A 25,251-nucleotide genomic window follows, 5' to 3' on the forward strand; every position below is an offset into this window, starting at 1 on the left:
ATGCAGTGTTTGGTCACATAGGCAGCAGTTTGAAAGATGTAGTTGAACGCTTGGATTTTCTAGGCCATGCCCCTGCCAGTACAGGATCTGAGGAACTGGGGACTGCACATTTCCACTGTGTTCTTGCTGGGTGTCAGGATGCCCCAGTGCTTTGTCCTCTATTCTGTTCACACATAATGATACTGGAAACACGCCAAAGACCTCATCTTTATCCATGTCTCCCAAGAAGACCACTGGTTACTTTTCTTGGACATTTATTTAACCAATTTTTTTTTTTTTGGTCTGTTCTTACATTAACAACTTGGGGTACTACGTCTTGTCTTTGCATCACGCCAGAACAAAAAGAGGAGGAAAGATAATGACAGCTGCGTAAAAGCTGTGAAATTACTGTTACTGGGACCTATGTTAAGGATGGCCTTCTCGAAGGAACTAGAATTGTGTTGAAGTGACGTTGTGGAGGAGGGTGAAAGGGACAAGCAGACACCACTCAGCCCTTTGTTGAATAGTGGGGCAGCCAGGGGATGCTCATGTTGGGGTGAGGAGGGATCTGGTGAAGACAAGCATTAGCAGTTCTTCCTATGCAGGTCCTCACAGGGGCACACATTCTTTGAAGAAATGATGGGAATCTAGACCCGGGCTTACTTCCCAGACAGACAGCTCCCACTAATGGTGCTTCAGTCCCTCCCCCAAGAGAAAAAAAGCTCCAGGTAGGAAGTGGTCTTGTCAGCAAACCCCACACATTTTGTTCCCTAGCAGAGGCAGAGGAGTTTCTGTCCTAGAGGCAAATTGCAATGATTTGTTTACTCCTGTGCCTTCATGAATATCGAACATCTGCAGAAACAGACTTTACAAAGCATCATTTTTCCCCACAGTATTCTACTTTCCACATGTTTTTACGAGCTCTGTTAAACATGAAATGAACAAAAACTATATCCTTGCACTCGTATGTCATTTGTTTATGTCATCTGTTGAGTTTAATCTTCAGGAATTACCCAGGAAGATGAATGGATGATCATGGTTTAATTTATTATGCCCTCTAAAATGTAGGCATCCCTGAATTTGGTAGTATTTTACTACATTCGTACTTTTTAATCCTTATATATCACCTCCCATCTGCTGGAGCAGGTGCATCCAATTTGTTATAAAAACTATATATAAATATATTCACTACATACAGGTCCAGGTCTGCATGGTTTGCAGCTGATTGTAGGTGAATTGTATCTAGCAGTGGGATTCCAGAGCTAGGCCTGTGGTGCGTTTCTAATCACCCTTATGCCTGTACTCCTCTACAACGAATCCTAGTCTCCCCACTTCTCAAGGCCACTGATACTGTATCAGTCATGTTTCCCTGTGCTGCATTATTTCTTACTTTAAAGCCATTAATATCTCATTCTGCACAGAATGCCAGCTTGTTACTACTAGCTGTAAAAAATACGGTTGGAACATCCAAGGATAAACTAAAACAAATTAGCAATTTACACCTGGCCAGTTAGAGACACTGCTGTCACAAATAAATTGAAGTCAGAGCTTCAGGCAGGTCAGGAAAAGATTGGCCAGACCAGGTGTGGCAGACCTCAGCCCTGAGGTGCTGCGCACTAAGCACAAAGCTTGTGGCCTCTTACTGGCAATGGCAGTGGCATCCTGCAGGATGGCATGACTGCGTTCCCATCCCAATGCCCTACACGTAGTCCTTTGCTCTTCTTCTTCATGCAGGCAAAGGGAACAAAGAGGAAATCCAAGTCTGGCTATGGCCAGCAGCTTCTCAGAGACACCTGCTCAAGGCATCAGAGCTCCAGTGCACCTTGGCCTCAGTCCTGCACGCACCAACATCCACAGAAATTTTCAGAAAAGGATGGATGCAGCTGTAACAGATTAAGTGTCAAGCAGTCTAGGATGTGTATTGCCCATTAAGAAATGAGTAAAACACTTGTAACTTGCATTTACTTTAAAATAATGGTCTAAAGTATGGTTTTACTTGTAGTGCTTCCAGTCTTTTAGCATACTGGAGATCCTCAGTGATCTTACTGTCCTCACTCAGCTAGTCTGAAATATGTACTAATTTCACATTGCTCTCTTAATAGGATTCAAATCTCTTTCATTTCTTTCAGTTTAAAAGTGTCAATCTATAAGCACAGCTGATTTGTTATTTGGTTTCTTTATTCCTTTCCCTGTACTGTTCTTGAAATGTTCAAGCTTTTTAATCTGAATGAGCAGCTAATAATGATCTTATACTGTTAAAATTGGTATTTTTTATAATTTCACTTAAATGCAACAGACAAGGCTACATTTCTCTGTCTTGACCAGTGCAGAATTTTGTTTTAATTCACAAGAGGTTGTTCTGAATCACAGCACCGGAGAAATCCACGTCATATGGAGAAAGTTTATGAAAAACCCCTACATATATACCGCAATTACCTGCTAACAACATATAACAACATAATGCCATTCTAATGCTATAAAAAAATGAAAGGGCCTAGTTGTTGTAAATTGGTATGGCTGCTATCAATGTATTGGGGAAAACCTGAGTAAATGCTTGACATTCCTATGACATTTAAGCTGTACTTTCCAGAAGAATCACAGAATCATCAGAATAGTTTGGTTTGGATGGGACCTTTAAAGGTCATCTAGTCCAACCCCTGCACTGAGCAGGGACATCTTCAGCTAGATCAGTTTGCTTATAAATCACAGACTGAATAAACAAAACTTCTTAAATCACAGTGTTTTGACTTGCTTCTTTGTAAATGTTCGCTACTTGTTTCTGAAAACATGCCTGTGGGACCAGCATCTGCCTTAGAAGAATTGGAGGAAGGTGAGTAAAAATGAAAACTGACACAGTTGCTGGAGTTCTGGTTTGCAAACAGGAATATCAGAAAGTCATATCTCAGAGGACAACTCGAAGTTAAGACGGTAAAGCAGCATATTACTTGAGCTGAAAGACTTTACTATCCAATAAGTAAGCAAATTTTACTCGGTGAAGAACTCTGCCATTGTTTACTGGGGAAACCGAATTTGTTCCAAAAGGCGATTGATCCGAGTTGCTCCATGTCTTTGTTTTTGCCTTCTAGTAGACGATCTACTCACAGGCAGGAAAATGTCACATTAAACGAGTATTTGGTGTCATCTAGCGGTAGCATTTGTTTCAGCAACTTTGTCAGCTGTTCGACGATGCAGATATAGTATTCTAGGAAACTCTATCTGACTATCTATCTATGGTCTTACACTTTTTTCTAGGTAATAAAGGAGAGAGTTTATGGAATATAAAAATCTGTATCCCTTTATAGACTGAACCAGCCCTAGATGGTTCAGTCCAAAATCAGAGTGAGTTTTTTTCCCCTGCAAATTCTTTCCCCTTTCTTCTACAAGTAAGAGAATACTGACTTCATGGTTTTGATAGAGGACTTTGCTGATATAGTTGCAAGACCGAATTATGATACCAAAAGTGCCTGAGAAGGTAAGTTTTAGCTTTCCTGCACCACCACCACCACAGGAAGAGTGATAACTTTAATCATGCTCTTCAAAAAGAGTGGTCAGAATGCATAGTGTTGTCTTCATTACATTTTTAGTTTGGTGGGGAATTTTTTTTCCCTCCACCCCACAGTTATTCCTGATGCTACGGAATGAAGAGTGTTTCTGATTAATTATATAGCCATGAAAGTGACTGGATGTGATTGGCATTATTGACATAATCTGATGCAAAGTAAAACCTGACAGGCAAAGGTCAACAAGAGCAAGTCAAACCAGCACCCTCAGTTTAACAGGTAGGTAGAATTTAACTTCTGTGCAAGAGGAGCATCCTGGGAAAAAGAAATGGTAATTCCAGAATAACAAAGTCAGCATGTTACTTCTCTAAAAGCATTGTGGCAGACTTGGTCAAATGAGTTCAATGACAGATTCATTTTTGCAGTGGTAGGCTGCAGAACCAGATGAAAGATCAGGCAAAACCAAGAATGGAAGACACACCAAAACAGAAAGGCTAGATTGTCTGACAACAATTTTCCAAAGGTGTACCTACTAATGGATATCCCTAACTAAGCACCCTTCCTGGCTTGCAGGTCGTGAGAAGTGAGAGCAAACTCTTCAGACATGAGCCAGAAGATTTGGTAGATTACAGAAGAGGAAAATAAATCAGACTTTGGCACAGAGGCTGGCAGAGTAAATATGCCCACAGAAGGAGGCGCTGCTCCATCACTTTCCACACCTCACGGTGGCACCTGCGGTCACCCAGGGTTCCCCAGCTGCTAGCCAGGACTCGGATCCAAATCTCTTGCGGTATCCTGAAATTACACCTTTGACTCGTTTTCTATGATTTTTCCCTGGGCCTCAGTCAAAGGTTTCTTCTGAACCGTTTTTATAATTTTAAAGAACTGTTATGTCTGTCTAATATTCCAGAAGAAACAATCAGAGTCACTTGAATGTGGAAGTGTTGTTTAGCAGACATGGCATATTGCTGTGAGGAATTTTCTTCCTTTCATTAGCTACTGTCAGAAGATAAAACAAGTTCCCTGGCAAAATAAGTTTTTCAGGTAGAATTTAGACTATGTATGCTGAAAAATTACTTGACTCTTGACATAGAAGAACTCTTAAAAAGAGAAAAATCTCAAGTGCTTTGTCTAATAGTATCCCCTTAAGGCAGAGACCGACACAGCTGACATGGTGAAGTTAACTATTTTTCAGTGGGTGCAAAAAAACCCCAAAGCAAACCACGAAGCAACTATGCCAAGTGATCAATACCATGATGTTGACACTTATTAAAGGATCACTGGAATTTTGTCTGGAATTCTTCCTTAAAACAGGCCTTTTTAATCCTTAGGTCTCAAAGCGCCTTCTAAAAGGCCAGTGAATTTGTTTGTTGCACTGAGACTTAAACATACTCTGTCTTTCCCAAAAACTCAGAAATAAAGCTGCTATTAAAATCCTCCTCCAATTGAAGGAGCTGTTTTTCTATGCTGCTTTATTCTTCCTTTTTTGATCTTTTGTTTGTATTTCTGTGTTTGTGTTCCTGAGTAGTTTATGCTTTGAGTTCTTGTCAGAGATGCTACAACTCAGAGCAGTGATGCTATTTTGCTTTTATTACCTTGCTTTACTGTTGTAGAAGGCCAACATATATAAGGCAAGGAATCCCTGTATCAATCATTATGTTGACTGTATATCTTCCTTCAGATATGTTGATGAAGATGTGTTGTGGGAATATTTCTTTCCCTTTGTTTTTAAACTTTCATATGCTTTGACTTAACATTAAAAATCATAGCTTTTAAATCAGACGAAAAATAGATCTCTACTATAAATTCAGTGTCTCTTTCATGTACTAATCTCTTAGTACAGCATGAAAACCAGCAGTATTTCTGCAACCTTTACTATCTAGCACCCCTGGGCTAGGAGACAGAAAGGCAGGATAAATTTGAGAATGCATTCTGTGTTACCACTACCCAGCTCCCAGCATCAAACCACTGTGTCTCAGCCGAGGTTTTAATTTTACTCAGTAATTCCACCACTGAGAAGGATGGAGATACACAGAGAACATGGTTGCTTCGAAGGAGGGGACTTCAGACCTTGAAGTAATTTGTTTGCCAGGAACCCACAGTGCACAAGTGGGTGATGATGTGAAAGAGGCCATTCAGTTGGCAGTATCTGTAAGATGTAGAACATTGTAGAACATGATGTCATCTGAGCATTGCAGCCTGGAGGGCCTTGTCATATGTCACTCTCATTGCATGCAGTGGCAGTAGCTATTTCTTGCACCTCTGAAGATCAGACTGGGAATCTGCAGGTCTGCAGCAGTGGGAATGGTTTGGAAGTTGCATTTTATTCTTTGTATATCATGTGCTGGAATGACAATCATATGGATAAATTTTCCACTCTTAACTGGTGACGTAATTGGTAAATAATCATAAATGGAAGTGTAAGGCTTCCACAGTGTATCTGAAATAAGTTCCTGCTAAATCAGGCCTTGACAACATGGTGCTTACTTGGCAGTACAAACAGCTTGTTAAACAGAACATATCTATCTCCGTCACACAGTCTAGCAAGATTGTGGTGACTGCACACTTAATTTTACATAAAGTAAGATTAACTAACCTATTTTCAGTTAGAAAGAGAGTATGACTCACTTGAGAGTGGGCAAAACTATTTGAATAAACTTTATGCATCCTTTGGACATTTTGGAGGATGTTCCTTTTATAAGAATTGCTTTCTCTATTAGGTTAATGATTGATGATTGTCCTGTTCCTTTTCTCAATCCTTTTCTTCCTTCTTGTTTCTCCTGATAAGATGCATAGTAACAGGCAATTTTGTAAGTCAGGCCTGACTTATAGAACGTAAGTTGCTGGCATAGCAGTAAATTAGTTATCAATTATGAGAAACATGTTTTCAGGAATTTTTTCTGTTTGGGCTTTGTAAATCAATTTGCATGTAAGTTTGTGTGAAAATGTTCCTTAAAACAATCACTGTTTCACAGTAATTACAGACTTGCAGCTGTAGTGAAATGCAGCCTTTCTGGGGATTAAGTAAAATTTCCAGAAAAGAACTTGATGGGTATCCATGAAATCATAAATACTACTCCTCAATAAAATTCTGCAACAAGGGAAGTAACTTTCCTATAAGAATATAAAATACATTTTCTCTGCCTTTTCGAATAGAAATGCCCACATAGAAAAAATTTGTTTAATTTGTTTAATTGTTTAATTTATTTGTTTAATTTAACTGAAAGACAAGACAGGTGTAATCAGTCAAAATATCCACCAATTTTTCAATTTTATTGTCTTTTTAAATTTCTTTTAACTCCTAAATAATTTACGTCTTGAAGCAAAATACTTGCAAGTTTAAGAAAAATAAGCAGAAAATTCCTCATTTGGAAGCACTGGGGTTTAAAAGTGGTTTTGTTCTTATTAGCAAAACAATATAATTATTGAATTGTAATTGTTGGAGCGGTTTAAATGAACTGACATTTTATTTTTAGAACATTTTTGTTTAAATAGCTCAGGTTAACAATTTACAATAAGGGCATGCCATTTTTCGTATGATAACTGCACTATAAGAGGAACTGGAGTATCCAGCTCAGTGGCAGGATAAGAATTTGAACTTCAAAACATGGCACCATAGGGAATGGCTGAATTAACTTTGAGTATCCACATTTCTATCTGGAACACATATTCCATGAAACAACTACAAAAAATATGTTTCCATCTAAAACTCAGATATTATACTAGTGATGAACTCTGAGCTTAAAGGCAAAACTTGCTTAGTAAATGGCACGGGTTCAATTCCCCTGCAACATTTGCATCTGGTACAACACGTTTTTTCCTTAACAGAAAGGAAGTGTCATGTCCATGGCAATTTCCTGTATGTTGGCATCAAATCAGAACTGGGCTGGGCTTCCATATTCTACCTTCAAGAAAATCCATTAGTATTTTCTGTCATTTTGAAGAGGAGATATTTCAGGTCACCAGGTCAACTGAATTAGAAGTACTTGTGTGAATATAGCTCTTAAAGTAATTAACACTGCCATTTGTCACAGGACAGATGAGTTACGATAAACATTTTAAGGCTCAGGAATTAAAAAGCTTTAAGAATCAAATAAGAGCCCAAGTAGGGGGTGAAAGCATTCCTGAACTAGACTACACACATATCAAACCAAGTTTCTAAAATTGGCATTCAGAAAGCTAATTGTTTTAGTTGGAAACAGAACAAATTTAACATGTATCCTGTCACTCCATTAAGCTGTTTTTTATTTTAACAACCTTTAAAAAACTCACTCACAAGACAGTTTGGTAATACTAAGAATATATTTAGCTGTTGTTTCCCAAGAAGACATTCCAGACTTTTAATATCATCCCAATTTGATAATTACTCATTTGTTGAAGGTACACAGCAGTAATCAGTTAATGCACTGGCCATTTACAGAGACCTCCACTTCTCCATGACATCTACTGACAACAGGACTGCTTATGGGACTTGCATTGCTATGAAACAGAAATTAAAGGACTTACTCACAGATAAATGTACCAACATAATGGTAATGTAGGTGTTGGAAAACTGAAGAACTGAACTAAAAAGAGCAAAAAATTGTTCCTTTTCTTCAGATTTTGTACTAAAATGTTCAGGCTTTCTACATTAACTTCCTCATCCTTTGCAATGCTCCTGTGAAGAAAATCCTGGTATTTTATTTTTTAAAACAGAACATGAGGTCCCCCTGAAATAGCATGACATTATGGCACAGTTTTGCAAATCGTTACAAGAACGTAATGAAAGAGGTGTTACATAAACTTTTGGATGGACTTACCTATAGCAGAGCTTGAGTTTGAACTAAAAAATTTACAGGGTTCAGTAAAACCCCTTATACTTCTGGTAGTGCCTTTGTCAAGGCAATTCTTGAAAAGACTGTAAAACACACTTTTTCATTACTGTACATCAATTACATGGGTCAAGACAAGCAATTCTGGCAAATTGTCATTGATTGTCCCTCAAAATATGCATTCTGAGAATGTCAGTGTTTGCAGAGTTTTTTAGAATTGATTCAAATTGATTTTTCTTCCAAATGCTCAACACTTTTTCTCCATCCAAAATGCAGTCAATTCTTTATTCCAAAGACTATCACATTTCTTCTTACTTTAGTCTTGCGTTTTCCTTTATTTGGATTTAATCTGTTCTTTCTAACACTTTCCATCTTTGTTGCTGTTTCCTTGTTGGGTACTTGCTCTGGTAGATAGCAGTTATCTGATTTTATTTCAGCTCTCACTAATGCACACTAATGCAATGTCACAGTTTCATTGCTGTCAGTGCCCAAAACTATTTCAGATAATTGTGCTTTGTTTGTATTAGGGATATGAGAACTGGTGTTTCCACAGGGCAGATTTTTCCCTTTTACTGTTTAAAATGCATTCTGAATCAGTATAGGAAGCCACAATCATGACTGCAGGCTAGGAGGTCTAACAAAAGAAATGACATTACTGTTCTCTTGCAGGTGCCCTGGCCCTCTGCTGTAGTACATGGCCCACTATAAAGGTATTCTGCCGAGAGCCAGAATTCTTGTATCTGCTTAAATGGATTACTTCGTTTAAACCAAACTGCTGGGCCTTGCCTACCATAGCATGTTTTACTGCGTTTTACTGTAATGGCAGCTGTCCCTGCCAAGGAAATCTATGTGTAGAAAATGGTACCTTAAAATGTCACATTCTATCTGCTGTGAACAACTAAAAAGCCTGCAGAAATAGGGCTCAAAACCGTAAGTTCCTCTGGTTACCATTCAGCAGGTGATTCTCACTGACTCTTAAAAAACTACTGAATGAACTCTCAGCCTCTGTAGAAAACAAACCCATTTTACCCCATATTTGCCTGGACACCTGCTATAATTGCAGCTAAAACGCTGCTGTGTTGAACCAGAACACTCCACTGGGCTTCTGAGCGGTGTATGAGCAAACTCCTTCATAGAAAAGAGAAAAATGTCTTACAAAACTACTTTTACTTGTTCAGATATAGGTCTATCTACACCAGGGATTTCCTAAGCACAAGAATGACATGGAGGTTACATGAATATTTTTCCCAGCTCCCCTAACAAGAGAGTTGTCCTGGCAAAAAAATGCTGTGTGGGCCCAGTGTGAAAAGAGCATTTGGATGGAAAATTTCAGCTGATGTTTGACAGTCATAGGCATCTATAAACATAGCCTTTATACTGGGAAATGTCAGGCATCTTTGCAGCCGCTAGTGCCACCACCTCTGCATTTCATTTAAGCAGAATGAACCCATGTCAATGAACTAAGCTTTACCACACATCTGCATTAAATAACTTAGTTTATCACAGGGGAAGACATCTTCGCGGTTGACTTTACAGAGAGTGAGCCTGGAGAGAAATCAGCACGGTCAGTAAGCAAGCCCCTCTTAGTTTACTTACTACACAAAAACTTTGCTTTTGAGCAATACAGTAAGAAAAAAAAAAAAAAAAAGATTTTCTTTGTTCGTTCTTTAATAGCCGGCTCCCCCGTTTCCTCACCTGGGACAGTACCACTGCCCGGCCCCACCCCAGCCGGGATTCTCCGGTACCCACTCCGCTGTGGGTGCAGCCGCTGTGCCCGGGGTGCCCGGGGCGGGAGGTCCCGGCGCTGACAGACCGTGATCCCCCCGAGCAAGTGTGCAGCGCTGGCTCGCCCGCTCCTCGCTGCCTCCAGTTACATCCCTGGCAGGAGCCCGCGGCTCTCGGCTTCGCTTTCCAGGGTTATTTTTGGCCGGGGCCGCCGCATGCTGATGGCAGCGAGCTGGCGAGCCGCGGGCGCCTTGCCGGGCGCTGAGGCGCCGGCGGGGCCCCCGGCGGGGCGGGCGGGCAAGGGGCGGCGCTCGCCCCGCACTCCGCACCCGCCCCGGCTCCCCCGCCACGCCGGGCGCCGGCCGGGGGCCGAGCCAGAGCGGCCCCGCCCGGGGAACGCCTCTGGGCTCCCCACCGCCGGCTGGGCAGCCTGCGCCAGGCCCCTCCGCTGCCCTGCGGAGCCACGGCCGGGCGGGCGGCAGCCGCCATGGAGCGCACCCCCATCCCCGTGCTCACCGTGCAGACCGCGCCCTACGAGGACCAGCGCCCGACGGGCGGAGGGGGCCTGCGGCGGCCCACGGCGCTCTTCGAGAGCCAGCGCAACTACCTGCCCAACTTCGTGCAGAGCCTCCTCTCCTCCGTCGACCTCCGCGACCGGCAGGGCTGCACCATGGTGGTGGGCAGCGACGGCAGGTACTTCAGCAAGACTGCCATCGAGATCGTGGTTCAGATGGCCGCGGCCAACGGGGTAAGCTGTGCCCTCGCCCTTCCCGCGCCCCTCGGCGGCCCTTGCTCCCCGTCCCTGGCAGCGACACCCGCGCTCTGCCCGCGCCGGCGCTCCCCGGGGCGCACGGGGCGCACCGACCCTTCAGTGCCACCTCCCCACAGCGCTTCCCGGGGCACACCGACCCTTCAGTGCCACCTCCCCACAGCGCTCCCCGGGGCACACCGACCCTTCAGTGCCACCTCCCCATAGCTCCCCAGACACAGGTGAAGCGTGCCCGGAGGAACCCGGGTGCTGCTGTGTTTCAGCGCTGTGCCCGTTCCTGCGTGCCCCGGGCTGTGCCGCTGGGCTAGCGGGGATGGTGGCAGCCGTCGGGGAGTCACGGCGGGGATGGTGGCAACCTCCGGAGACTGGCAGCCGTGCCGTGCTGTTTCACACCTTGTTCTAGGAGGAAGGCAAAGTTTCAGCATGGTAACTGAAACAGGGCTCTCTCCGCAGTCGAAAATGTAGCAGCGTTAAAACTAAGTACGCGGGAAACAAAGCTATCAGACAAGCATCTGGTGCTCAGGATATTTTAAAAATAATTCAAGGGAAATGGTACTGTTGAAGGATGAGGAATTCAGGATTTTACCCACACCGTAGTAAAATAATAGTTCTTTTCTGTTGATCACTTGCTAACAAATTAAAAAATGCGGTGGTGGCAGAAATCTCTGGTCAGAGGGGGTACAAATTTTTCTTGTGCAGTTTTGAAAGTAGGAAAGAACTCAGGAAGAAAACGTATGTCTTCTGCTAGATACATTTGCATTCATGTGTGAATGTGTATGTACAGAAAGCTGGAAACACCAGATTTTGCAGGCTTGAAGTTCCTACTTTAAAGCAGAGCAGAAACTGCTATCTCTTGTTATGATGCCTAGACTGATCCTCTAGATTTCGCGAAAGGAGTGATATAATTGTATAGGGTTGTTTTGTTTTTGGTTTTGGTAGGATTTTTTTTTCAAAAGCTCAGTACTTTAGAGGCACTCCTTTCAAAAGATCTTTCAGTTTTGAAATGAATCTCCGTATGTGCTTGAATTTTCCCTGCTGATTTGTTGTAACAGACAAGATCAACCAGTCTTATATGAATGATGAGTATTTTAAATTTACTTCTGAAGCATGTTCTCAACACGCTGGTAATATCAAGCAGATGCTGTGTGTTGCCTGAGATTTCAGAGGCTGTGTTACATAGTATCAACCTAGTGTAAATCACCTTTCCTATAGGGATTTGGTAGAGGCCAGGGTTTATGTGGTCCGGGGTGTGGGAGGGCTCTGTGGGGGACATGGTGACAGTGGGGACGCTGGCGAGACTATCACAGCGGTTCCATGTGCAGCGTCAGGGGAGGGAGCATGCGGGGAGTGAGTGTTGGGCAGCGGAACTGAAGCGGGCTGGTGTGTGGGGAGTTGCAAAGAAGGTGGGACAGGACATGGTAGATTGTTCTCCCTAACCCCATTGCCATTGTAGCTCCGTGGAGATAGGCTCTCTGATGGAATTGTGCCTGTTGACCATGTGGGATAAACTGCAGCAATAGCTAAAGCAAGAGCCCAGCAACAAGAACTGCCCTGCAAAGGCTGAGGTCCTTGCGTGCTGCTAGGAGCTACAACAATAGGTTATCGTGCAGGGAGACCACAAGAGCTGAGATGCTGAAGAAATTTAGGGTTTAGAGGAGCAGGGGCTTCTCAGCCAAGTTATGCTGACTAATTTTTCCTGTCAGCCTGCCTCCTTCCTACTGCTTCTGTCACATTCCCCATCTTTCTGGAATTCTTTCTGATCTCGGGAGATTGCCAGTTTGAGATGATTCTGACACCTTGCTGTACTAATGCTTTCCCCTTTCTTAAGTTAACTGCAAGTTTCTTAGATACACAGTTTCTTCCTAGTACTTTCTGAAGCTCAACCCCAAACTTTTCTGCTCGCAGTTCTCACAAATACCTGAATTCACATATGGTTCTCTTGCTAATGATGCAGTCCTCAGAAATTCAGCAGCCCAACTGATAGGGAGCTAGTGAAAGGGCTTCCCATTTCCATGTTCTAATGCTCTGTTCCCTCTCTAACATTCTTACCCTGTTCATCCTCACCTCTGTTTCTCTCAAGCACAATGTAAATGCATAAGTTTCACATTTACTTAGTACTATTTGTACGTTTTATTTTTTTGGTTGTTAAAATATACCTGCTGGGAAAATATCTAAATCTCCTTAGTAGCATTTTTTTGTGTTCTATATAAATAGGGGGAGAGGAAGAGAAAACTCATGACAGCAAAGATCTGTCCCTTTGGATGAGGTTAATATCATGAGAAAGCACGTTGCTGATATCACAGGGAAAGAAGTGAATTGATGTAGGCTGGATCAGATGAAACGTGGGGAAGGCTTGAAGGGTGCATTGAAAATGTTCAGCTGCCCTGAGTGCCAGCAGTACTGATAAACTGAGCTTTAATCTCCTTCCTGGAAGACACATACCGAGAGTCATGGCTAGTTGTGCTGGCTGAGTACAAAAATAAAAGTGATTTTCTATTATCATCTGTAAATGGATTGCCCTTTAGAGTTGCTAGGTTCCTCTTGTTCTAAATTGGTGACTCATCCCACATTCTCCCTGTGCTAACAGCCTCGCACGGTTGGCATAGGCTCCAGTACAAGGAATGAGATGAGGTCCCTTGCTAGTCAGCTGCCAATGCTTGGCCTGCCTTCTTCTCATCCTCGGTGCTGCAGGCTCATGCCCTCTAGCTCAGGGCTGCAGGTGCATGCACCACAGCTACAGCCTGCTCAGCCTTCCCGTGGTGGCACAGCTACAGGCTGGCCCATGCTCTGCAGCTGCCAGCAGCACATGCTCCACCAGCTCCTTGTGTTCAGAGCCCGGGTGGCTAACCAGTGTTACCCTTCAGTGGGACACACAGCTGGGATGGTAGCAAACACATTTGGGTAAGGCACTGCACGCCATGGGAAGGTGGGGGAGCGTGAGGAAGGCCAGACAGAGGTCCTGTGCCATTCTGGGTTGCTATGAGCAGTTTGACAAAATGGAGTGGTAGGAGAATGTTTGAGGGTCTATTTCCCTTTTCAACTGTGTTGTGCCAGTAATAGTGTCTGTCAACCTTAATGTCTGGAAGAAACTGAGGTGGAAGGCTCCAGCAGTTGCAATATGATTCCTCCAATTAGTTGCAAATATTCCATTAGATCCCCCAGCTGGATGGAGTGTCTCATTTTTGATGGAAAGTTTAGGATACGTTTAAATGAGAAACTATTATTTGTGAGTCTCAGTGGCAGATCAGAAGGCATGATCTTACACTGAATATGGAAAGTCATGACAACATGTAGAGAGACTGCAGAGTGTTGCTGGTAATGCAGTAGAAGTTTGAGATGGCAGAGTTGAGTTTTCTGGTTGTCTCTGATGTAATACCGTACTGGTTTAATTTTCCATGGCCTTTCATGCAAATCTTGCCCTACCTTGCTGGGTCTGTGTGATATTTATTTATTTGCTTCTACACTGAGTGTGGTGTTCAGTCATCTTTAGGATACTGTAGTAAAATACAGGAAAGCACATCCCCAAGTTGTTCAGGATATGATCTGCTTGCTTCATGTTCTTTCAAGTATAATTGACTGAGGCATGTGAGAGATTACTGGGAAAAATAATTTTAAAAAGCATTAAGTGACTCCGTGGTAATCAGCTAAATCGTCTGAAAAGGCACAGCTGCAAGCAGTAATATTGCGTGAAAGTGTTCTTTTAAAGTACTTGTTAGGGTACTTCATTCTTTCAGCTCTAACTGTTTGCTGAAGATCTTTGTTTTTGCTGTTGTTACTAAAAGTACAGTGGCAAAATAGAATGCGGTGTAAGGACGGAGTATTAGAAGAGATGTTGCATGCCTGTGATCTTGCAGCCGTGTAAGTTTTTGAATTCCAGAGATAATCTTTCCGTGCTATGAAATTGTCCAAGATTTTTAGAAGGATATTACTGGAACTTTAATTGTGAGTCAATATGTGCGTACAGTTTGGCTACTATTTAGCCAATCTGTTAGCTCAGATTATGAGAAGTCTGTAAAAACAGATATTAATTAAATTAATTAAAGAAATAATTAAATGCTAGTTTAGCATTTAATTCAAAATTATTCTGAACCAAGAGAGGATGACCTTGTGCATTCTGCCACCAAAGTGAAAAAAGCAAAGGAAGATGGATAGCACATTTACACCTCTAAAGTCTGCACTGTCCTCAGGGAATTTTGTAGCAGCACTGATGACCTTAATATAAGGTGAAACTTTATAGTAGTCCCTGGAAATAAAATACCAATATATCTTGATCTATAGGATCCTTAATTTAGAATACTAAATATTGCAATATTTCTGTAGTACAGAAATTAGCATAATAAATAATATTTCAAAGTAGTATAGAAATAGTAGCCTCATGACAAGTGCTTAAGGCAAATCACTCATTTATATTAATATTTGGCATCCAGAAAAATGGGAAAACTGATTTGCGCAACATCTGCTGAATGGGAAGAAATGAAATATGGTGAAGAGATAGTCCTAGGTAATTTGTGCATTCTGAATAATTCAAGTACTGTACTAACTTTCAAAAATACAGTGTTTTGCATGAAGACAAAAACTTAAAACTCACTACTTTGGATTTAGAAATACTGAAAACATGCTTGTGATAAGCCTGCATGCAAGTGCAAATACATTTATACTTGAGTACCTCCAGAGTATTCAGAGTGGTTACTTTCAAGTGTTTTGTAAAATGTTATCACTGTCATATTCCTTTTGTTTACCCATACACAATGCTGTTTTAAGAGCTGGCACCCATTTCTGACAGCTGTATTTGGAAGATTGAGTCATTGCTCTAGCTTTGTACATGCTTCATAGTTTAAAAAAAAGGAGGGACAATATTAAAAACAAACAATTAAAGGTTTTTAAAATCGTATTTTTCTTTCCATGATAATTTTTTGTTTTTTTCTTAACTTATTAACTCTCCTGTTTTCTAGCAACATTCCATAGACTTCAGTTTTATCTGCAAAAACTCTGAAAAGAGAAGCAAGTAGAAAAACAGTCATTCTTTCACATTCTTTCATCAGTGCTTGAGGTAGAAATCTCAGCTAGAAAAATGCATTTTCTGCACATTTTTTAAAATTCCAAAGCAGATCCTGTGATTCTTAGTGAAAGAGAAATGGCTTAACATAGTTTGTGATTGGTGAAAATTATCAAAAAAGTAACTTATGGTAGAAGTTGATTTCTTTGTGATCTTAATTTTTAAAATTCAATTAGTTCGCAAAACCAGTTTAAATAAATAATCTTCTAATCCTTTTCTCTTCTGAAATTATTTGGACCCACACTTCTGAGTAACCATTAAGGTCTTCTTGTGAGTGTCCAGAAGAAGGTCATCTATGTCTGAAGGAGCAGCTCTTCATGGACAGGAGGCACATAGTGACATCTCCTGTGCTGCTGCTTTGCCACACAGACTGTGGAGCTATCAAATCTCCTTTAAACTAGAGAATGAAGTCTGAAGTTCAATTCCCAGTCTGTTTTCTGATGGGAAGTGAGAGGGATTCAGTGTTCTGCCTTTCCCTCTGCCTCCCCTAACTGCCCTCCCCTTCCCAAACTGCTGCTCAGTACTGGTGGTGGTGGTGATGGGAGTTTATTTTTTTTTAATATTGATGTCACTAAGAAATTCCAGACTTTGACAATATCCTTCTAAGCTCCATATGTAGCTGCCTCAGTTCTCATCTGTAATACTTAACCTCCCCTTTTGGGTTCCCCAGAAATTGGAACTCTCTTGTATTTCTTCGTAAATACATTTCTTATTGGCTCCTAGATTATTTATGTTAAGCTGAAACTGTAGTATCTGCGTAGGGGATGAAGGCATGGTTTTGAAATTGGAACCTTGCAGTGGAACTGCACATAATACCAAGCACATTGAGTCAGTGTTTAATAACACCGCCTGAAAGGGTTTTTTTTATTTTAAGAATGGTGGGAACTTCCCTTGCTCAGCTGTGCCCTGGGAAACACACCCTGTTCGTTTGGAATAGCCAAGAAGTCACTGGTAGCTGAAGGAGGAGCAGTGCTTTCTATGGGTCAGGACATCCAAGGCTGTCTTGCCAACACAAGTGTAACTACAAGAGACTGCAGGTCCTAATGTGGAGTGATACTTGTGATTACACTGAAAGGCTGCTCTATGTAAGACAGTTCTCTTTTTGTTCCTTTTCTATTAAAGCCCTAGCCCTGCAAATGCATCCGTGGAATCAGCCCTAAACTGTACTAATATATGAGAGAATTTGTGGGGTTATCTGGCAGGTTTTAGTAGTTGGATGATAGCCTAGTGTTGAGCTTGGAGCTTTGCAAATCTTTGTAATTGTTGTGCTCTTGCTTTACTGTCATATCCAGGCCACTGGGGTTAAATGTGCCAGGCTAGAGTATTTTTTGTCAGTGCTCCATGTTAGCATGCAACCAACTAATGGATATTTATCTGCAAAAGAGTATGTTCCATATCAAGACTTCATCGTTTCTATCCTGTACATATATGCCTGTTGTGTGTGTGTTTATATACAAATTTTCAAAAATTGAGTATTGTTCAGAGTACTTTGGTGTGTTTTTTCCATGTAGATCGGCAGATTGGTTATTGGACAGAATGGGATCTTATCCACACCTGCTGTTTCGTGTATCATCCGAAAGATCAAAGCTGCTGGTGGAATTATTCTAACAGCTAGCCACAGTCCTGGAGGACCTGGAGGAGAATTTGGAGTCAAGTTTGAAGTCGCCAATGGAGGTATGTTTTTTGGTTTGTTTTTTTTTTAAAGGCACTAAGACATTGCATCTTGGTATGCTGAAAACGGCCTATGAGGATAACTAGCTTATAGTCTGTAACTATATGTTTTTAATTTACTGTGTTAAAACAGTGAAGAACATAGGCATCTCTTTTTCTTTAAATAATATAAGTGTATTTGTGTATATGGGTGTAAAAAATAAGTATTAAATGTTCACTGAAGCCCTTGGAGTAGCTGTAAGATTTCTGTAAACAACAGACTTGCCATCCGTTTTTTACAGTCATTTATGTAGCCATCCAGATCACCGTAACAGTTCCGATCCTATGAGGGAGCTCTGTTTTCGTCATATTTCTGTGTTGCTTGTCTTGGCATTTATTTTAAAGCATGTAATTTCAGAAGTAAGCAGTATAACTCACTGTCTTCTATGGAAGAAAGCACTTCTTGTGTTTACCCAGGAAGTAACTGGTCTTATCCAGGTAGAGAGTTGTACCATTTTACCAGTGCAATTCCACCATTGAATAAAGGAATTTTTGTGTATAGCTGAAGTCTTGTTTTCCAAAATTGACAACTAACACATTTAGGTATGTTATAGGTTCTGTATATTTTACTTTATAGATCTGTGTACACTCATATAACATAATTCAATTATGTTGCTGATACCTTGTATACCTCACACATATAGAGTGCTTTTCAGCTGAAAAAAATGAACTGAAAGTGCTTATAAAATGTTTCCTTCCCCATTTTGAATGTGGGAGGTTCTCTCCCCCTTAGATGGGGGTGCTTTCTCCCTTCTCTCTTGTGTAATTGAAAAATGTGCGTGGTTAAATGAGTGTGATTTTATAAACAGAATAGGCTTGAGTCCCAGAGGGATTAAAGGGACTGTGTCAGGTCAGCCAGTAAGAAAGCCAGGGTCACAGCACACATATACCAGAGCCAAACCATTAGATGCATTAGCACTCTATAAACTTTAAAACATCATATGCATCTGAAATCTGCTTGATAAATGGATAACAGTTGGTGCAGTCTTTCTAGTGTGCTTTGCCTTTGCAAAGAGAATTCAAAAAGGCTATTAATTTTATATATGAAATACTCCTCAAACACAGGTCACAAGGTTTAATTATTTATGTTAATCAACAGGGCCATAATGAAAAGTAGTTGGTTTAAGTTCCAGCTGAGAAAATGTGGGCTGGGTATTAGGCAAGGTGTTTGAGCTAAGGCAGTGTTTAGGCACAGCAGCAAGCTCCAAGGGAAGGCTGTTGTTGCTCTGTTTTCTTGCTCAGTCTCTTTGCAGCTCCAAGTCAAGCAGAAATGCTTTGTCTCTGTAGCTGTAGAAGAGAATGTAGAGTGATTCTGTGGAACCTCCTTAGCTGGAAATATCAGTAGATAATACATCCATCTATCAAGGAAGATCTATAGCTGATGGCATCCTCACCCTTTGGATGGGTTTGGATTAGATGAGTAAGAAGTCATTTTGTAAGTTAAATGAAGAGTTAAGCGGCTGGTTTTTATTGTATTGGTTTGGACCATGCTGGTACACTGAATCTGAGAGGGAAGACAGTAATTTATGTGGCAATGCCCTGCATATAGCAGCATTGCTATACAAATGGTAAGTTCGCACTGAAAAAGCCTTCAAGGACATTTTGGATGAGGAGAGAGATCACAACAAAGGGAATAAATGAAATAATTTTTTGAGTAGAAGTGTAGCTTTAATATAAGCCGTGCAGAGTCCGATAAGCCAGAAAGGACATGCTGCAATTCATACTCAGTTGCAACTTGGACTCAGCCTTTGTACTGCATATGGCATAGTTCATCTAGTAATTTTTGCATCAAGCCTGCAACTTTAATTTAGTTGACAGTAAATCTTTGAAAATAAGGCAATTTTTCAGGCTTTAGCAATGAAAGTAACTCACAAGTAAGATGTGTCTTCTGTTTCTGAATGATGTAAACAGTCCAGGTCGTAATTCCTAATTTTTGAGCAATTAAGGTATTTTGAATTCCAACAAAGATAAATTTTATTCAGAGTAGTGGAGGGAAATTTCAATATAGCACCACTGTCAAACTGGTAAGATTTGTACAAATGGTATTTTTTTTCTAATTAAATAATGTGAAACACCAAGCTATCTGATCTTCACAGGTGTGCATTTACAGAAAGTCATATGAAACACCAGGACCTGCTGCTGAAGAACAGGCTTTCCTTTAATAGCTATGTTGAGATTCCATGCAGAGTGAAAAGAGGCAGTCTTTGACTAATAAGCCCAAACAAATATGACTGTGGTTACCTCATCCTTCCTGCCCCTGGATAATAATTGATTTAAATACTCTATGTGAATCAAAATATTGTGAGAAATGCAGTCATTTCCATGTTTTATTTTTTGTTGAGAAATGTTTTAATCCTGTGTTGTAGTGAAAGAACAGACCTTGTTTATCACCGTACTTAGTTTTTTAAATATTCCATAGTAACTCAAATATATTAATATTAACAAAAAAAAAAAAAAAAAAATTGCTATAGGAAATCTTCATTTAAAAGAAATGACCCACCACATTATTTTCTGTTATAGGACCTGCTCCAGACATGGTTTCAGAAAAAATCTATCAAATCAGCAAAACCTTGGAGGAATATGCAATTTGTCCTGATCTCAGAGTTGATTTATCACGCCTAGGAAGACAAGAATTTGATCTGGAGAACAAATTCAAACCTTTCCGAGGTATCAGTGTGTGCTTTTACTCATGCTAAATCCATTGATTTTAGGTATTAGTATTGCAGCAGAATTATAACAGGTAGTTATATCAGCAGAACTTCAATTCTTCAAGATGCCTTACTGAAAGTCACCAAAATACAAGGCAGTAGAGAATCATAGAATGGTTTGTGGTGGAAAGTACCTTCAGGATCATCTTGTTCCAACCCTAGCGCTGCTGAAAGGAGACATTTCATTAGAACAGGTTGCTCACATTTCCATCCAGCCTGCCCTTGAGCACTTCCAGAGACAGGGCATCCACAGCTTCTCTGGGCAACTTGTTCAAGTACCTCACCACCCTCACAGTAAATAATTTTTTTCCTAAAATCTAATCTGTCTCTCCTCCTTCAGTTTAAAACCCTTCCCCCTTGTCATAGCACTATTTGCCTGTTTTGAAATTCTTTGTATAAGCTCCCTTTTAGGTACTGGAAGGCTCTCTTCTGAGCCTTCTCTGTGCTGAATAATCCCAGGTCTCTCAGCCAGTCCTCACTGGAGAGGTTCTCCATCCCTCAGATCATCCTTGTGGCACTACCTTGGGCCTGCTCCATGTCTTTCTGGAACTGAGAACTCCAGAGCTGGATGCAGCCCTGCAGGTGGGGTCTCAGCAGAGCAGAGGGGCAGAATCCCCTCCCTCCCCTGCTGCCCACACTGCTCTGGATGCAGCCCAGCACACGTTTGGCTTTCTGGGCTGTGGGTCATGTACAGCTTTTCATTCCCAAGAACCCCGAAGTCCTTCTCTGCAGGGCTGCTCTCAATGAGTTCTTCTCACAGTTTGTACCTGTGTCTGGAACTGATGCAGGCACAGCACGTTTTGCTTGAACTTGTTGAACTTCATGAGATTCTCACATATCCACTTCTCAAGCTTGTCCAGGTCCCTCTGGATGGTATTCCTTCCTTCTGTTGTATCAGCTGCATTGCTCAGCTTTGTGTCATCTGCAAACCTGCTGAGGGAGCACTCGATGTCACTCTTGATGTCATTGGTGAAGATACTAAAGGGCACTGGCTGGTCCCAAAACAGAGCCCTGAGGGAACCCACTCCTCACTGGCCTCCACCTGGACACAGAGCCATTGACCACAACAGTCTGGCTGTGTCCGTCCAGCAAACTCCTGTTCCATTGAACAGTCCGTCCATCAGATCCATGTCTCTCCAATTTGAAGATAAGATACCATGCAGTACAGTGTCAAAAGGCCTTTAAGAAGGCAAGGGAGATGACATTGATATGTCATATATCACCTGAAAGATCAAAGCAGCTGCTGGAATTGTTCTGACAGCTAGCCACAGTCCCAGGAAACCTGGAGGAGAGATTGCAGTGAAGTTTGAGGTTGCCAATGGAGTTAGGGTTTGGGGTTTTTTAATAAAGCAAAAGGTCTCATCAAGAGACTCCCCATATCAGGTGGCCCCAGTCACAAAGAATCCTGTGCTGATCTCCTTCTTGACTCTCACCCACAGGGTCTCAGTCTGTTTATCTGTCTCAAGCTGTTTATCAGAGGCAGCTCTTCACAGTCTGCCTCTACTTTAACATTGAGCACAGCAGCCCCATCCCTCCTGTCTGTCTGAAAAGACCAGCCTGTCTCTTCCAAAAAGCTTGTAGCCATCAAGTCATACTCATCCCACCATGTTTCTGTGATAGCAATTAGATCACAGTTTTGTAATTGCACCACGGTTTCCAGCTCCTTTTGCTTGTGTCCAGTGCTGTGTGCATTTATAGGTGAGTGTTATGTTTGTTTCTCATTTTAGGAATCTGAGTTACAGACTTTTAAGTGCATCAGGACTCATCTTTCAGGCTAATATCTCTGCCAAATTTATGCTTGCTAGTAGTTAAACACCAAACGCAAAAGTTTTTTTCTAGAAGTGGTTTGCTTATTGTAATCTAATTGAAAAAGAGTAAGTGAGACTCAGTTTATTCAATCTTGCTAACACTTTCTGAAAAGTTGTGGGATTTGTACAACCAATGACTCCAAATGTAAAGGAATTACTTAAGCACATGTTTAATTTTAGGCATAGTGAATACTTCTATGCTTACAATTGATTTAAAATTATCTAACACAGCTGTTCTCTTGAAGGAGTCAAAAACAAGTTAAGGGGTCCTGACATGTATTTAAAACTTACTGTTTATTTTATATATTTCAAATACTGTAAAACTCAATGTGGCCTCAATAACTTTTCTGCATTCCTGATGCTGCAGAATTAAAGCCATTTTGTTTTCTACCCAAACTTCACATTTTGAGACAACTTACATTTTGAGAAATAAAATTTATCATTTAAAAATATCCTTAAATTTTGATTTTGCTGAGGTATTTTATTTAATTGCAAAAAATATGTTTGGCTTTTTTAGGCAAACAAAAAGCAAAGAGAACTCAACTGCAACACCACTCTGGAATCATAGAATTGCTGCAGTATTAAATTTTGGTTTTTAAACTGTTAATCTCTCCAAAAAGTATTTTTAAATAAAAACGAGTCAAAAATAAAAGTGCATTGTATGCAGTTTTTCTGTATGTTTTTCTTAGAAAAAAAGTAATTTCCCCCCATCACATCTTCCAAGAATACATCAACCAGAGACAGCAGAGCGATCAAGGAACCCTACTGAAGCAATGCAGTTGGCTTATGAGTGCATGAATAAATACAGTTTACACAGATTTGAATGCAGATTGAAAGTACAGAAAGAATGAAAATAATCTAAAAAGTAATTTAAGATACTGTCTGATGTATTTGAAACTTCTGCTTTTTCTTCAGTTGTGTGAACTAACTCCTGTGAATCAAGGCTACAGAGGTGTTGGAACAACTGAGGTTGGGTTTGGCAGGAGTTAAAATGATTTTTAGACTTTAATCCTTCATGTGCTTTATCTTCACATGTGTGAGCAGCTCCACCAGAGTAGCCACATTTGTTTATATGTATAAAGCTTAGGGCCTACTAAAATGCTGTTTGGAGCAGGACATAGAAGATATAAAATAATATAATCTTAGTGAGTGCTTAAGACTTTCAGCATATACCATAGAATTGACTCCTTTTCAAATAGGTTTTACAGATTGTTTTTCAGCCTTGAGAACCTTCTTTTGTTTCTTCAAGCATATTGTCACAATCTATTCTAAGTGTTTTTCTCAGGCTCCAAAAATGTCTGTGTCATTTTCATGTTACTCTAAAGAAGAGCATTAGTGTGAGGTCAGTGTTTCTGAGCAAAATTGGATGAGATTCTAAGTAATAATTTAACTTATAAGTAAGATATTTCAAGATACTCATTTAACCAGATGAAAAGACATTTGTATAACATATGCTTTTTAATTTAATCAAGAAAAGTAATTCATTCCAAGATGACTGAGAAGCATGGCTTTTGACAGTTGTGTGGTTACTGCTTTCATTATGACAGACTTATTTTCATAAATTAATTTTTGTTTAATGTTTTACATCCAAAAGAACTAGAAAAATTGTAGTGCTCTTCTTTTTTGAATTCAAATTTCAAGTTATCAAGGTGTTAGCCAAAAACCAGATGTTGTATCTGAGCCTTACTTCCTAAATCAATGAGATCTACAGTGCAAAGTGTAGTTTGTTGTCCCTCTGCAACAAACTGAGCACAGATATTGCTGGTGCCAGAATTAAGAAGAATGGATTGTATGTCTCTCTTGAGGGAATGATGCAGATAGATAGTGCTGTGAGATAGAAGAATAGAACCTCTGGTATCTACTTGTCATGGACATATTTTTCCTCTGAGAATAAACTTATTTAGCTTGCAAAGTTCTTCAGTGGTTTAGTGAATGATCTAGAAAGAGTTTTCTTCGATGTAACACACACTCATTAATGTCTTCAGTGAAATAGGAGGTGTCAACTTACATTATCTCTGCAATCTTTTGGCAGGTAAAACTGTCGATCTTTTCAAGGCTTAAAGCTTGATAGTAGCCACACTGAAGGCAGCAGGAACCTTCAGCCTTTTCCTCTGTGGACTTCAAAGCAAAGCTGTGTCATAAAGGGGTTGTGTGCTCTGACTTTAGTTCAGCTGGGTGGAAGAGGGCTGGAAGAAATAAATTGACTTGGGTGGTCACTTCCTTTTGTGTGTGATTTTTCTAGTGGAAATTGTGGATTCTGTGGAAATCTACCTCAATCTCCTTCGAAGTATTTTTGACTTCAATGCCATCAGAAATTTGCTGACTGGACCCAATCAGATTAAAATAAGGATTGATGCCATGAATGGAGGTATGAACTTAAGTACTATTGGAACAGAATTGTAGGTGCACTGAAATAACTTCCCAAAAAAGTTGTACACTGCAGTGGTTTCCCACTACAACAATACAGCATATAAATGTCGGACTTTTGTGTACTAGAAGTTAAGGGTCGTGAGAAAGGATTTGAACCTTATGATACCAACAAAGGCAATCTAACAACGGGTTAGATTTCTTACTAGGCAAAGAGGTTTATCTTACTCGATTAATAAGTAAAGACATATGTGTCCAATAGAAGTTTTCTTTCTGCATTTGGAAGCAAGCAGGATGAGGTAATCTTGCCATGACAGGGTGATGAAGTGTATTGCAGTGTCCAGTAACCGAGGAGGTTATAAGGCAGTCTCTACTAAGAGGAAATTATAAATGGTATAAAACTAATTAAGTCTGAATAAATAAATGAAACAGTTAGCTGAGACCTCTCTCTCACTAATGTTAAAAGTGAACAAATTTTAGAGTACTGTGGACAAGTTGAAAGTGTCACAGAAGGCAGCAAGGGGATCAATGGTGTGCTGATGTTAAAAAAATATAAGCTGTGTTAGTTGGGGAAACACAGACTAGGATAAGATCTATTTTAGGCTATGTTATGAATATATAAATAGGGATTTCTGCAGATAATGAGTTGAAGGGCAGGAGTGTAAGTAAGACTGTTCAACATTAACTTATGGAAAACAGATTACATCCAGCAAACCAGGTTTCATTCTTCAATGGGATTACAAAAACAGACCCATAAAAGGAGCTGGATAGACTTAGAAAACTTCTGTCAAACATTTTATCTAGTACAGCATGATAAT

General features: G+C 40.6%; 1 protein-coding gene across 1 annotated transcript in view; it reads left to right on the top strand.

Annotated features, from left to right (window-relative positions):
* Positions 1-10,402: 10,402 nt before the first annotated feature.
* PGM5 (phosphoglucomutase 5) overlaps positions 10,403-25,251 on the top strand; it is a 69,798-nt gene continuing 54,949 nt past the window's right edge. Inside the window, exons 1-4 of the mRNA XM_014882268.2 lie at positions 10,403-10,763; positions 17,352-17,514; positions 20,071-20,217; positions 24,309-24,434. Coding sequence (XP_014737754.2) covers positions 10,503-10,763; positions 17,352-17,514; positions 20,071-20,217; positions 24,309-24,434 — 697 coding nt within the window. The 5' untranslated portion in view covers positions 10,403-10,502. The remainder of the gene's footprint in view (positions 10,764-17,351; positions 17,515-20,070; positions 20,218-24,308; positions 24,435-25,251) is intronic.

The sequence above is a fragment of the Sturnus vulgaris genome, chromosome Z (genome assembly GCF_052056855.1).
Source record: "Sturnus vulgaris isolate bStuVul1 chromosome Z, bStuVul1.hap1, whole genome shotgun sequence".
Taxonomy (NCBI): Eukaryota; Metazoa; Chordata; class Aves; order Passeriformes; family Sturnidae; genus Sturnus; species Sturnus vulgaris.